Source organism: Chelonoidis abingdonii, chromosome 21, assembly GCF_003597395.2.
Source record: "Chelonoidis abingdonii isolate Lonesome George chromosome 21, CheloAbing_2.0, whole genome shotgun sequence".
Taxonomy (NCBI): Eukaryota; Metazoa; Chordata; order Testudines; family Testudinidae; genus Chelonoidis; species Chelonoidis abingdonii.
The window spans coordinates 2,207,656-2,221,848 of record NC_133789.1 but is presented as its reverse complement, the minus strand read 5'-3'; the positions used below and the strand labels follow the sequence as shown (position 1 = coordinate 2,221,848).

At 58.0% G+C, this 14,193-nt stretch overlaps 1 protein-coding gene across 2 annotated transcripts in view; it reads right to left on the bottom strand.

Annotated features, from left to right (window-relative positions):
- Positions 1–6,110: 6,110 nt before the first annotated feature.
- JUP (junction plakoglobin) overlaps positions 6,111–14,193 on the bottom strand; it is a 51,178-nt gene continuing 43,095 nt past the window's right edge. For both annotated transcript variants that reach the window (XM_075059767.1, XM_032788956.2), the window contains exons 8-15: positions 12,474–12,812; positions 11,786–11,941; positions 11,102–11,221; positions 10,685–10,835; positions 9,972–10,093; positions 8,963–9,002; positions 8,009–8,167; positions 6,111–6,978 (exon numbers count right to left, since the gene is read on the bottom strand). In XM_075059767.1, coding sequence (XP_074915868.1) covers positions 8,034–8,167; positions 8,963–9,002; positions 9,972–10,093; positions 10,685–10,835; positions 11,102–11,221; positions 11,786–11,941; positions 12,474–12,812 — 1,062 coding nt within the window. In that variant the 3' untranslated portion in view covers positions 6,111–6,978; positions 8,009–8,033. The remainder of the gene's footprint in view (positions 6,979–8,008; positions 8,168–8,962; positions 9,003–9,971; positions 10,094–10,684; positions 10,836–11,101; positions 11,222–11,785; positions 11,942–12,473; positions 12,813–14,193) is intronic.

The window sequence follows — 14,193 nt, the reverse complement described above, 5'->3', positions numbered from 1 at the left end:
GGGGCCCTGAGCGATTGTGAGGCTGTTTATGCCTAGTGCCAGCTCAGGCACTGAGCAGGCTGGCACCTGCCAGGCCAGCAGGGCAGAATCCACCCCAGGCTGGCACCTGCCAGGCCAGAATCCACCCCAGGCTGGTTGGTGCCAGCTGCAGGTATGGAGGGGCCAGTGCAGCCCAAACCTCCACGAGGTGGCAGTAAAAGGCCAGAGATGAGCAAAGCCAAGGGGGGAAGCGGAGCCGATAAATCCACTTGGGAGGTTGCTGAGAGTTTCCAGGGGGCAATGGCGGGGGGGCACCCCAGACCCCGGCCAAGGCTCTAGAGTGACACCCTGTGGCCAGTGCAGGAGCAGCTCTGGCAACTCCCTCCCCAAGACTCTGCCTGGTGAAAACTCAGTGCAAATTCCAGCAGCTCCTGGGCTAGCGCTGCCCGGGAAAGCAAGTCCAGCCAATGGCATTGCCCCACCAGCTCCATGCCATGGCATCACCCTGCAAGATTGTGCCAGCCCCCCACCATGGCATCACCCTGCAAGATTGCACCAGCCCCCACCATGACATCGCCCCGCCAGCCCCATGCCATGGCATTGCCCTGCAAGATTGCACCAGCCCCCCGCCATGGCATCGCCCCACAAGATTGCACCAGCCCCCCACTGTGGCATCGCCCTACAAGATTGCGCCAGCCCCACGCCAGGCATCAACATGCCCCAGAATTATCAACCCAGAGAAGGTGAGAGAACTGGCCCTGGCCGAGAGGAGTAGCCCCAGTGAGGGAACCTGCCTCTCCCTTCATCCTCAGCCCAGCCTGTTCCCTCCTGCCAGCAGCCTCCCCTCCCCTCCCCGCCCCTCCCACGCTGGGGGAGAAAGTGCCAGCTGGGCCTGGCTCCTGCCCCCAGAGGCCCCGGGGGGGGGGAGCATCCAGTGTGCCCGGCTCCCAGCTGCTCGGCTTCATAACCCAGCCCAGCAGAGACCAGGCCTGCGCAGTGTTGATTGTCTGCAACAGTAACAACCCCGGGGCCAGTGGTGAGAGCAGGGCCGGGAGTTCTGGGGTCACTTCACGAGGTGGCGGCCACATGCCACAGGGCCCAGCCAGCCACCCCGTGGAAGCTCTTGGCTCAAGGACGTCCTGACTCCCCTCACAGATACCAGCTGGTGTTTGGCGCTTTCCTGGTTCTGGGAAGTGATGAGACAGGAACCGAGGCCTCGTCCCTGCGGTGCAGCCGGGCTAGGGCGATCCTCCAGGCCCCGCAGGGCTGTGTTCAGCATCAGGATTTCAATCCCTCCACCCTGCGCCACATCCAACAGAGCCACCCTCAGCCCCAGCTGCCAGGCCAGGCTGCTCCCCTGGCCCCACTCCATCTGAGCGGGCAGGCGCTCACCCCAGCTGGCCCCATGACAGCAAACGGGGCTGTCAGAGCAGGGGAAGCAGGGGTGAGCCTGCTCCCACACCCAGCCAGCAGCTGGGCCAGGTAGAGGCACCATGCTCAGCACCAGGCCAGGCTAGCAGGATACTCTGGGCACTGCCAGCTCCCAGCCGGGGGCTGCCCATTGTAGCAGAGCCTAGGAAAGTCTCTACTCCAGGCACTGCCCAGGGGGATCAAGCAGCCACAGTGGGGCAGCCCCTGCTCGTCAGAACAAACGGGCCTTACGCAATCTCCTGGAAGCTGCCTCTCTTTGCGAGCTACAGTAGCAGACAGGTGCTATGTACCCCTGGGTGCTATGAGCCAGGAGGGGTACAGCTAAGGCGCATGGGGGACCCCCGGGCCGTGACGAGTGCTAGGATAGCCCCAGACCCAGCGTGCGGAGGGGGAGCAGACAGGTTAAGAGACGTGGCTGGTCTCAGGCAGTGGTAATGGGACTCAAGCATCCTGTGGTCAGGCTCCCACGCAGGAGACACACGCTCCCCAAGCTGCACGTGGAACCCAACCCAGCAGCCCCTCGGCTACCCACGAGCTCCCTCCCCTGGGGCCATTTCGTCCTCTCCCCCCTGCTTCGTTCCTGGCCCAGACAGAATACAGGACCCTGGGTGGCAGAAAGCACCAAGCTGGAACCAGGGTTTGATGTTGAGAGTGAGACCGGAAACAGCTGCTGCTTCCCTCCTGCTGCCTTTGATCGTAGCTGGCAGCCCGCGGTGCAGATGGACCCCGGTGATTAGCCTCACTGGGGGCTGTGTGAAATAGGCTTTGCTACACGGAGCTGGGACCAGCATGGCGGGGGGGCAAGAGGCGGGAAGAGAAGAACATGGGAGAGCTAGGAAAGAATGGGCCCCTCCTCCACTGCCTATTCCCCCAAATCCAGGGCATGGGCCTTTAGGTCTTTGCCTGCGGCTCACCCTTCTCTCCCCGCCCCACACACAACCTGGGGCCAGAGATTGGACTTAACATTGCAACCATGTTGAGCTGACACAGCCTCCTTGCCCTCCCGGCGCAGCCAGGGCCTGGCAAAGGGGAAAGAGAGAGAAGGAGGCGAAGCTGGGAGAGCATATTGCTCATTGACCCTCCCTTGCTGGGGCCCAGGCAGGACTTACCCCAAGAGACGGGCAGTGGGGCTCAGGCCAGAGGAGAATAAACCCACGTATTCAGAGTACCCATGTTCCACATCACTCAGGTTACCGAACACAGGAGGGCACAGCGCAGAGACCGTGGGCAGCATGAGGAACCACACCAGGGCTTTGCAACTGTCCCCCTCCACCATAAACACCCCAACAGGACAGTGCCCTCTGCCCTTCCCCCATCCCCACCCAGCAGAGCACACTGCAGAGCTGAGGGCTGATCTGCCCTGGCTTCGCTTACAGGGAGAGACCCTGGCATCACCCCCTTACCTACAACAGTTCAGACAGCAGGAGCAAGGCAGGGATCGTAGGGGCCCCACCACAAGGACTGGATGGTGGGAAATGCTCTGCATGACAGGTGCACTTTGGCTGCAGAGTTCATCTGGCTCCTACTGCCTCTTCCAGGCTCTGACCGCCATCTCGCCTTTTCCCAGTAACCAGGAAAGGCCAAGCTCCCAAGGGCCACTCAGCAGCACCAGCCCTCCTCTGCTGCGTGCCCGAAGGTCTCCCACTCTTCCCTGGCACTAGTGGAGATGGGGAACTGCCAGAGACGCAGCCCCAGCTCAACAATGGAGGTGGTGGTGGTTAGTGGTGAGCAGAGGGACTCTGAGGGAGTCCAATACTTTGGACTTGCTGGAAATCAGACTCCAAGCTGACCACATCCCGAAGAGGGGTTGGGAAGGGAAACCCTCTCCTACAGCTGGGAACATTGCTCTCAAGCCCCTAATCCCATGACCACCTGGTGCCACTCCCTGTGCTGTGATCCAGCTATGGGTGTCAATGCAGAGCCTCCGAGCAACCAGACAGCTGCTCCGTTTGTCGGTAACTCTGCAAATAGCTGGTTTCTGGCCTCCGGCACCTGGGTGCACCTTCACAGGGCAGCCTAAGGCAGCAGCTGGCATTTCAGGGGGAACGTTTCCTCTTGCCGTCTGTCCCACAGAACACAGCAGCTAGGTTAGGCTGGAGTGAATCAGCTTTTTAAACCCAGGCTATTGCAGCTCCATCCCACCTCAGTCCTATAAATCACACGAGCCATGAGACATCACGGAGATGCTGCCTAATGAACAAACATCTGAATTACAGGACTTTTACCTCCTAACTTCTTACTAAGCAGAAGAGCAGCTTGTACAGTCAGCAGGCTGATGACTGAGCGCTGGGAGGGGTGGGGACCAAGCACAGCAAGTGACAGTGCAGCACTGCAGCCTGCCACACTCACCACAATGGGTACAGACTCTTCCCCCACATCCCATTGTGACTCTGCACCCCATACTCTTCAGTGATAGGATAGGACGATGGCATAATTATGATGCAAAATAAGGCAGGTGAGGTCACTGGAAAGGTTATGATTTGCTGATTATGATTATCCTATTTGTATGCATGTACCATTCCCCCACCCCCGCTTATGAACATTGACACTATTTCACACGTATCTATTCCTGGGCAAAACCCACTAGGCAAAAGCCTCTCAGTCTAGATGGCTGGCTGGGAAGGGCCCATTCAGGTTAACGAAAACAATAGGCCTTAGGAGACACTCGTCTCCCACCTGGGGAGTCTTCCTGGAGATGCTACAGGGTAATGGCTGCCGTGACACTACAGGACATGTGACCAGGTCACCTGGTGCCAGGCTCCATCTTGGGATGTCAGTATTTTTCCTCACTGACTGGCATAGGACCCAAGCTTTGAAACAAAGGGTTCCTGCTATATGCAAAAGCTATATAAGGCAGGGGAGTGACATCATCATGGTTCTTCACTGACTCCCCACCCAGGAAGACTCCTGGAAACACCTGACACAGCCTGAACAGGGGGAAGGGCTGGACCCAGGCGAAAGGGATTTCTAGCCTATGTATGGAACCCCTGGGGATTCCAAGCTGTGAGCAAGTGCAGCTTGCCCCTTAAGAATCAGCAGCCTGCTTGTGTCATCACTTACGGGGAGGATCTGCTATTTATACCTGTGACGAACTGGGAATGTTCTTAATGTTTGCTCTGAATACTGTGTTGGTGCCTCAGTGTCCCCTAGGCAGTTCTTAAGTATCTTGGTGGTGGGATAAGGGTGTGTGATTGCTACAGAGGAAGGGGCCAGTGCCCCTAACTGCCGGGCACTCTGCCTCCTAGCAACTGATGGCCTGGGCCCCTCCTCTGCAAAGGTGCCACTAGCTATATATATGAATATGATAATAAGTGCGAGCTCAAACACCAAGCAGCCTCGGGTGATCTGGCGGGGGAGCTTCGCACTTCTGGCGGGCTGGACATGTTCTTGATGTTTGCCGAGAGGCAGCTGGTGTTGGTGCCGCAGGGGCGCCGTGAGGGGACCGTCTGGGCAGAAAGAAGGTTCTTAAGTAGCTTGGGGGGGGATATAGGTGTGTAGTCGCTGAACAGAGGCAGGCATGTGCCTGCCTAATGCTGCCGGGGGCACTGCTGCTCCAGCACTGATCGGCCTGGGGCCCCTCCTCTGCAAAGTGAACTGATGTAGTGTTGGGAAGGACAAAGGATCAGGTTGACCTCCTGGCCATCAGGAAGGAAGGGCTGAGGCAGGAGAGAGGGGCGGGAGCGTGTTGTGAGTCTGGAGTTGGCTGGGGACGTGAGGGAGGTCGAACGGTTTGCCAGACCTGGGGTCTGAGACCACTGACCCAGAAGGAATACCGCGGCCGGTCCACGGGTCTGGTTCAGCGGTAGCGAGCAGCAGGGCTCTAGGTAGACCCTCTGTCCTGCCATCAAATAAAACCTCCCTGTTACTGGCTGTCTTAAGAGTCCATGTCGCCTGCGAAGTGGGGGTCGCAGGACCTGTGGCTCCCCAGACTCCCCGCGGCGACTTGCTGTGGAAGCGCACAAGATGGGGCAAGAGGCTGAAGATGCTCCAAGGAGAGACCCGAGGAGGTGAAACGCCGAGTGGGCTTAGCTTCTTGCCCTGAACAAGTCTGCTCCAAGGGAGAGGAGGCTCCCCAAAGTCCTGACTGGCTTTGTGGGGAGCTGTTCGAGAGCATTGCCCAGGGACTCCGTGACAATATCCAATCCACTTAGTATATTAAGCTTAGTTTGTATTTGTTTATTTGCTGGGTAACCTGCTTAGATTATAAGTGATAGCAAACAGATCAATCTTTTGTAGTTCAACTTGGTTTTGCTTTATCTAACACCAGTGTGTGGGACTCAACTCAGGGAGGAAGCTGTTGCATATTCCTCCCCACGCTGAGGGAAGGGGTGAATTTTATGAGCTTACGCTGTACAGTTCCCTGGGCAGCATAAGACGGGATAATTTTGGATTTATACTCCTGAGGGGGTGCAGGCCTTAAGAACTGGGAGGTGCCCCAGCTAAAGCCTTCCCATGCAGGGGCTGGTTAAAGAGCCTGCCTGCACCTTCTGCAGCTGGGTGTCCCCCTACCTGTATGGACGCTGGTGACGGTGCAGGGTGAAGCCTGGAGGGCTTGTCAATAGCAGTACAGTGCAGAAGGGAGCCCAGGCTGGTAGGTCAGGGGGACTCAGTGGTACCCCAATTCCAGGTGGCATCTGTTACCAAACAAATGCCAATGGCCCAGGGGCTGGCGCAAGTAGAAAAATCAGCTCACTGCAGCATGGGGTTAGGGTGTTTTATTCTTTGCTTTGGTCTATACAAAAAACTTACAGAAATAAAAATCCTCAGTTCCTGAACCACATTCCAAGAACATCCATTCCTTTCCAACGGAAGCAGTAAGCCATCAGATCTAGAGTTGCTTTAAAAATGCATGAAGAGAGGGGAAGAGGGGAAGGAAACACCACTCACCAGAAAGGAGAGAGTCAGGTTAAATTGTGCAATAGTTGACTGCTACAAGGACACAGTTTCTAGTGGTTAGAGTCACTCCTCTATCGAAAGGACAGTTACACTGAAATTCTGCTCACCCACGTCTGATCGGAAGGAATAAAGCCGTTGACACATCCCTTGGGCTAGAACAAAGATCGTGGGAAAACACAGCACCCTTTGTTTTCTGCAAACTCACTGGATTTGCTATTTTTAATTTAAAGTTTGTGGAAAGCAAAAGGCTCACTTTAAAATGCTAGATTATTTTTGTTAAATCCTAAACACAGAACAGGAAGTGGGAAGTTAAAAAGCACGAACTTAAAATCAGACAGCAAAAGCCATTTGCACCATATTAAAAAATAAAAGAAATATATATTTATAGAAAAGACTATTACTGTTATGCCAATGGAGTTTGATAATGACGCAGGAGTCGCGTGTTTTAAAGCTTCAGAAACAGTATCCTGGCTTGGCTGGAGGGTGTTTGAAGCAATCTCAGGAGGAAAGGGCCTTTTTCACAGACCCACAGCAAAAAAGAAATAATAAAACAAATCTAAAAATAAAGCCTCTGGTGGGAATGGAAAAGTTTGTCTCAGGCACTTCTGTCTCCCAAGTCCCTCTTGCAGGCGCTCGGTTCTGGAGCCACCCTCTTCTGGCCGGAGAACACACCTGCAGCAGACCAGGAGGAAGGACCGTGTCAGACACCTGACGGGATGTGACGTGGTAACAGCAGCTCTATCAGAGTGGGGGATCGTTTCGAGGACTAGGGGAACCCCAGGCACTTGGATTCTCTGGGGCTAGACTGGCCAGGGCGGAAGGCATGCTGGAGGGGAAGTCTGGCTTAGCCTCCCCTAGGTACTCCACCCAATCTCACGGTATAGCAGGCAGCCATGCTATGGCTTGGCCATATTTGCAGGCAGCTGGACATTGGTTCCCATGCCACCGTTCGCTTGGAACAATGGAAGAGAGGAAACTAACCCAGCTACCCATGGCCAGACTTGTGGGGAAGGGGCTGGGAGGGCATGGAGACCTCATAGACCTTAAGGTCAGAAGGGACCATTATGCTCATCTAGTCTGACCTCCTGCACACCGCAGGCCTGCTCTGAGGGGTGCACAGCTCTCGGTACCATGGGACTGTCTGGAGCTAGCACTAGGGGGCAGAAGGAGTGATTTCCCCAGAGCCCCCAAGCAGCCAGGAACAGTGGAAATGCTGGTCTGCAGGATGGCGGCAGTCATACACCCCAGCTCTTAAACCCTCCCCCGCCCTTCATCCCAGCCAGCCACTGGCATGTGGACTGCAGCTTGGCCAAGCTCGTCTGCTGCCCTCTCATTGGAGCCGGGGAGCGTCCCATCCCTGGGAGCCTCACCCCAGAGTCCACTACATACTCTCTTCATTGCTTGGGGACCGCTGACCTGCTAAACCCCCTGCCAGGCCCTAGCCTAGGAGCGGGAAGGTGCCTGATGCCCAGGAGCCCAGAGGTGGGGAAGGACATGCTGGCAGAGCAGATGTGCTCTGGAACGCCTGGCAGTCCCAAAGGTGTGCACCAGACACCAGGCTATCCAGCCACAGCTCAGCACGGCCATCCTCCTCCAGTCTCAGACAGGAGCAGAACAATTCCCTCCCCGCTGCCCAGGTCAAGGCAGACCCTCCTCCCCTCCCAGCTGAGCTCCCCCCGAGGCAAGGCAGCGGTGGCCCTACCCTTGTGCAGTGCCTGAGGAACGGGTTAGGCAAGCATGTGCTCGGGGTAGTGCCCTCGGACGCCATCGCTGTAGGTGTCCATGGGGTAGTCTCCGTCCATATCCATGTTCATGTCCAAGGGGTCGTCACCCGCATACATACGATAACCAGCGTCCATATCTAGCCAGCAGAGGGGAGAGGGCAGCTGTCAGCCTGTATGCCAGCCACTGAGCAGAGAATTAGCACCAGCTCCGTGCTCAGGTGGGGACATCCCAGCTCCCATCCGAGCATTACAGCCACCCTCCCGGCCACCGAGCCTGCGTCAGAGCTGGGAGCCATTGAGGCCGAGGCCTGACAGATGCCAGCACCAAATACTGCAGGAGACCCCCACCATGGCTATATATGGAATAAATGGCCCCAGGGGAAGTGTCTTCCTGACCCTGTTGGAGGCTGGTCCGTGCCCTGACGCAGGAGGAATAAAAGCCCCAGTTGGCCTTGGCCGGGGGGACTGCAAAGCTCCCGGCCACACGCTTCGCCTACAGGCAGCAGCACCATGTTCCAGAGGGGAGCAGACGCTGACAGGACTCGAGTTTGCTGAGCCATCCTGCTTCCAGTTCGAGTGAGGATGTGGCTCCCAGGAGGAGGCAGAGAAATTCGGCTCAACGTACGGAGCATGGCAGCGCCACGCCGCCAGCCACCTGGGGCCTGCGTCTGTTCACAGCCCAGTGTTCAGTTCCCCTGTGCCCGGACACTGGAACCTGGCTGGCCAGACGTGCGCGGAGCCCTTGCAGCTCTGCTGCCAGCCCAAGTGATGCCATGCTGAGCAGCAGAGGCAGAAGGCTGCAGCCACCTGACGGATGCTTCTGGCTGATTGGCCCAGCAGGGCCCCCAGCTCAGATGCACCGTTTGGTCCCCCAGCAGGCACCGTCCCTGCCAAGCTTGGCATTCTGCACTAAGCACACGCCTAGCACTTACCCTCCGGGTACGGCTCGTTGATCGGGATCATGCTCTGCGCCTAGGGAGGAGACACACACCGGTAACCCGAGGGCGCAGATGGGGTCAGCCTTCGCATGGTGCTTGGAACAGGCCCATGCTGGGAATTAGCTCTTCCTGGCAGCAATGGCTTTTGGGAGGAGAGCAACATGACCCTGTGGCGCTGGGTCCCTGCAGTCTCTGGCCAGCTCCCTGCCCGGAGCAACGAAGGCTCCTGGAGCCCCTGGGGTGGTACCAGTGCTGAGCTGTTTTATTGGAGGAGTCACAGTTCCTGGGGCATGGGGTGGGGCCAGGGCCTCAGGCTACCTAGGGAAGCTGCATGCGCATCACTATCTGCCCAGCTCCTGAGCTGATAGCAGCCCCAAGAGGCCACTTGTGGCCAGGATTGTGCGCCAACGCAAGACGCCTGCAGCAACAGGGAGCCCAGCTGCCACGGTGTCCCCTTTGCCCACCAGCCCCAGTGCAGGGAGACTCAAGGGTGGTGGCTGGAGCACGTTGGACCAGTTTCTAAATGGAGCTTAGATGTTCCAGCCCCGAGTCCCGCAGTACAAGCATTAAACCCTCTGTTTACTAACCCCTCCCACCTAGGAACAGGCACCCCCATGCGCTGCCTGCCCTGCCCCCATCCTTCCCACTGCAGACAGTCACGCGCTCAGGGCTGCATGGAAGATGTGGCTCACGTTCTTCCCGGCCCAAGTTCCACGACAGATCCATTTAACCAAGGAGCCTCTAGAATCCCCTGGGGAGGGACCATTCCTTGGGCCTTCTGAGCCACGGAGGGACCCGTGGAGCCGAGCAGCCTCCCAGACGCCCTGGGTACAAACCCCATTCGTGGGCAGGGTGGCAGGAGAACAATCTCATGGAAGACGATAGTGCTCAGCTCCAGGGGAGGGGAGAGCTCCTGTGGCACTACCAAGGACTATGAGCTGGCCCCGAATGGCTTGAGAAGGAAAAGCAGCCCCCGGCCCCTCCCAAACAAACAGGCACTCACTGCTTCCCAGGCAGCAGGGTCATGTTTGAAGAGGGAGTTGGTGAGCTCCACGGAGACACGTTTCCTGTAGTCGGGGTTTTTGTCCTCAGAGATGCGGAACAGCACGGCTGCAGCATAGGTGGCTGGAGCAAAGAGGTGGAAACGTTGGAAGAGGAAACCTCTAGATGCCAGCAAATGGCAGAGGGAGCCGCACTCCTCTCCGGGCAGATGGTTGAATGATTTTCACTTCAGCGGGCGTCTCTGCATGTAATATGTTTCCCGTTGCCACGGGACTGTCACAGCAGCTCTGCCATCCCATTCCCAAAAGCCTCCGAGCGCCAGAGTCCCCGGTGCCACAGCACTGTTTCATGGAGCAGGGCCCGTGCGCTATCCTCCAAACCCTGGGGCTGGAGTCTAGTGTGAGAAGGAATGTCGGGGGGGGAGAGGGGGAGGTAATAGCACTTCCTTTACGAGCGTTTTCTAGCCTAGTAGCCCTGTGTATGGCAGAGAGGGCCACAGAGGGGGCACCGAGTGTAGGAGACAGTGGGACCCTGTCAGCTGGCTCCGGGAGCTAGCATGCCACAGCACCCACTCTCCAGATGACAGTGGCCCCGAGCAGCCAAACGAGAACAGGACAGAACCAGGTACTGCTGAACGCGCCGACTGAGCAGCTCGGTGCGAACCCTGCTGGGAGTCCCAGCTCCGAGCATGCGGCTCCAGCTGGCTTGGCTCACCTGTGCCTTCGTTCCTGGAATGCAGCAGCTCCATCAGCGGAGCAGAGGCCCCCTCGGCATCAATCGCGTCAGCAGCTTCCTTGTCCTGGGCCAGCTCGCACAGCACTCCAGCTGCCACTCGCTGGATGTTCTCCACCGGGGAGTAGAGCAGCTGTCGGGGCAGAAAGAGAAGCAGTGTGAGGCGGCAGGAGCTGCAGTCACCTCTCCACTCCTGGCACTGTGAGCTCTGCCACTGCAGGGCTGTTCAAGAGCTGCTTCTCCGGCTCCCTTCACCCAGCCCCAAGGCAGCTGGCAGTTCCTGCACGTGCCAATCAGATGCACAGGGGCTCAGAGCCACCTGGATCACCACAAGCCACCCAGGCCTCCCGAAAGCACCCCACCCCCACCTTTGCCTTGTGCTGCAACCCGAAGCCCAACCTGCACAAAGAGAGGAATCGTGTTGAGTCGGAAGATCTCCATCCGGTTCATTGGGTCCCGGGCCAGAATATGCAGGGCTCCTGTGCAGCCCTCCACTATCTCCTCCATCTTCACTCCATCCTGCAAAGGGAGCAGTGATCAGCACCGAGGGGCAACAGGTGTGGAACGCACAACGCCACAGGACAGGCAGGATAGAGCACAGTTCCCCTGCCCCGCACCTGCCTGCTGACAGAGTAGTTACATCCTCCAGGGATCACCCAGCAGGGGGCGCTCTGAACACCAAGTGGGCTCTGCTTAGAGACCAGTCCTTGTATGGGATGGAGGGGAGGGGAGGGGAGGGCCTGGGCCTGCCATGCCCGCACAGCTGTGGAGCATCTGGCCAGAGCTCACAGGAAGACAACTGCACCACTGGCTGTTCTGGCGCACACACAGCTGCTGCTGCTGCCAGGGGCAGTCACCGGGGGCAGGAGCAGCTGCTGTAGCTATGGCCCGGTTGCAGTAGCCTTACCCACATGCCCTGGCAGCTCCACATGTGGGCAATACCCAGGGGGTGTCCAAGGGCCGAGCGGAGGCTTCATGTTCCAGAATAAGCCAACTGAGCAATGCCCTGTGCACTGGGAACCCTGGCACACCGGGCAGGCGTTCCCCTGCTCGGCCATTGGCCCCTCCCGCATCTGTACTCACTGTGTACGGCTGCTGTGTGCCAGCTGCCACATGGCGCTGGGCATCTTGGTGAGCCTTCACCAGCAGCTGGACCAGGCGAGGGATTACGGCAGCCTCCTGCAGCGGAGCGTGGTTAGCCGGGCACAGGGCCAGGTTGCGGATCAGACCGATAGTGGCCTGGAAGAGAGGAGGAAGAGGCCATCAGACAGAGCAGCAGCTGTAGGACTTCTCCATTCGAGAGAGGAACTTGATGTGCCAGGAACAGGACGGTTGGTGTTTTAACCTCCTGTGCCCCGGCAGGAGTCTGGCTGCAGAGCCTATACGGCACCAGCTCTGTATGCACTCGGCAGGGGGTTCAGAACCAGCCGCCCCAGCTCACCGCTATCTGCCAGCACCTACAGTGAGAAGCCACCTTCCTCCGCTCACACAGCAGGTGGTGGCTTTTAAGCCTCTAGTCAGCCTGCAGCATTTCCATAAAGGGATCCACCTACTTTCCCGCTGCTGGGAGCAGAGACACATACTGATTCAAGAAAAGACGAGCACCAGCCCCGTCCTCTTACCGCCTGCAGCACATGACTAGGGGCAGACAGGGAGCCAGAAGGCCTTCTCCGCAGGGAGTTCAGCAGGGGATGTTAACATGGCTCACTGGGCATCAGGCACAGCTCCGCTGAGCCCCAGCATCCCCCCACAGCCCCTCCTGCAGTTTTACCTTGACTAGCGGCCACTGGTTGGGCTGGTTGAGGAGCTTGACGATCGCTGGGATGCCATAATTGAGCCGCACCGAGTTCTGGGCCATCTCTGCCTCAGGGTGCCGGCTGGTGAGGTGCCGCAGGGCGCAGACAGCCGGCTCGGTGATGTCCTCCTTGTCACCCGCCCTCAGGATGGTGTGGATCAGGGCTTCCACCCCGTTGGACTGCGTGACCAGAGTCTTGTTTTTGCTGTTGTTGCAGGTCAGGTTGGAGAGGGTGCCGGTGGCACAGGTCAGCACGTTCACGTCGTCCGAGCTCAGCTGGTTGACCAGGATCTTAAGGACACCATCTAGACCCTCCTACAGAAGAGTGAGTAAGTGACAGCAGAGGCAAGATGTCACCACACTGTCCCCTTCACCTGGAGACCACCAACCGCAGCACGGACAAGCCAACGGACTAGGCCTGGCCTGTCCCCTCCTCACTGGGCTCAGCTCTGCAGCCGCCACAAGCTGCATCATAAATAGCCCCAGGTCCTTTCCCAGAGCTCTGCTCCCTCCTGCCCCACTGCATTATAAGGTGGAAGCAGGGCTGCTTGTCTGTTCACACAGCTGAGCCATCCCACATCAAAGCAGGAGCCTCCGTGCAGTGAATCCTCTGCCAACACCTCCAAACACACAACTCTCTGCCTAAGGGGCTGCTTCAGGCCACGGGGAGCTGGGCAAGCCATCTCTGCTCGGATTGGTGGAGGTGCTACGGGAGGCCATGTGTCTCCGGATTCACCATACATCTCACTACAGCTGCACAGGAGCCCTCATGCCAGCTCCCAGCAGTGCAGGCTGGCAACAGCCCTGGCCCATGAAGGCCAATAGGCCTGGGAGTCACCAGCCCAATGCTTTGGAGATATCCTGCTCCACGTGCCATAAGAATGCTTAGCTAGCCCGAAGCCTGGCGAGCTGGTTTCAGGAAGATGGCAGCTCTGGCATTGGGGCACGTAGCCAGGCTGTGCCAGGCTTCAGGGGAGAGGGGAGAAGTAAGGTGAAGTTAGCAAGTGTTGCTGTCAGAGCATGCTGACAGGGGAGGAGTCGACACACAGTCCCTGCTGCCTAGGCACAGGAAGCATTGGATGACCACACGGGTGTCATTGCAGAGGGCCCGGTGAGCTCCAGTCCCCACCCCCAAGCGAGCTAGAGGAACATGATCATTTTGGGGTCAGGGATTCAGAACCCCAATTGCACACCATCAGGACACAGCCTCGAAGGACACGTAGCCGCTTGGTAGAGACAATGCAGAGCATTGTACAGATGAAGGGGAAGAGAGTGCAAGACTCGCGTTCCTCTGAACACCATTCACATCAACCAAGCCATCCACCCCCACCCTCATGCCAGGGAGATTAGATTGGTAGAGGGCAGAGCACCCGTGGGACTGAGACAGCCATCAGCTGGAACATCAGGCAGACAGCAACACCTCGGCAGGTGGGAAAGTTTCCTGGAGGGCCCTCACAAGGGAGAATTATAGAGCTGCAAACTATCCCCCTACCTCTCTGCTCTCCCTCAAACTCTGCTTGGAGCATGCAGTAGGAAACTGGGGTGTTTTTATCTGGTCACACCAGAGATCTTCCCATTTAACTCCTCAGAGCGAAGCTTACAAGGTACCGCCCAGATGCTGTCCTTCCCCTGGGAACCAAGCTCCCTCTGGGGCCCCAAGACTGTGCTATTTGGGTCTATGGCTTGGCAGACTCTA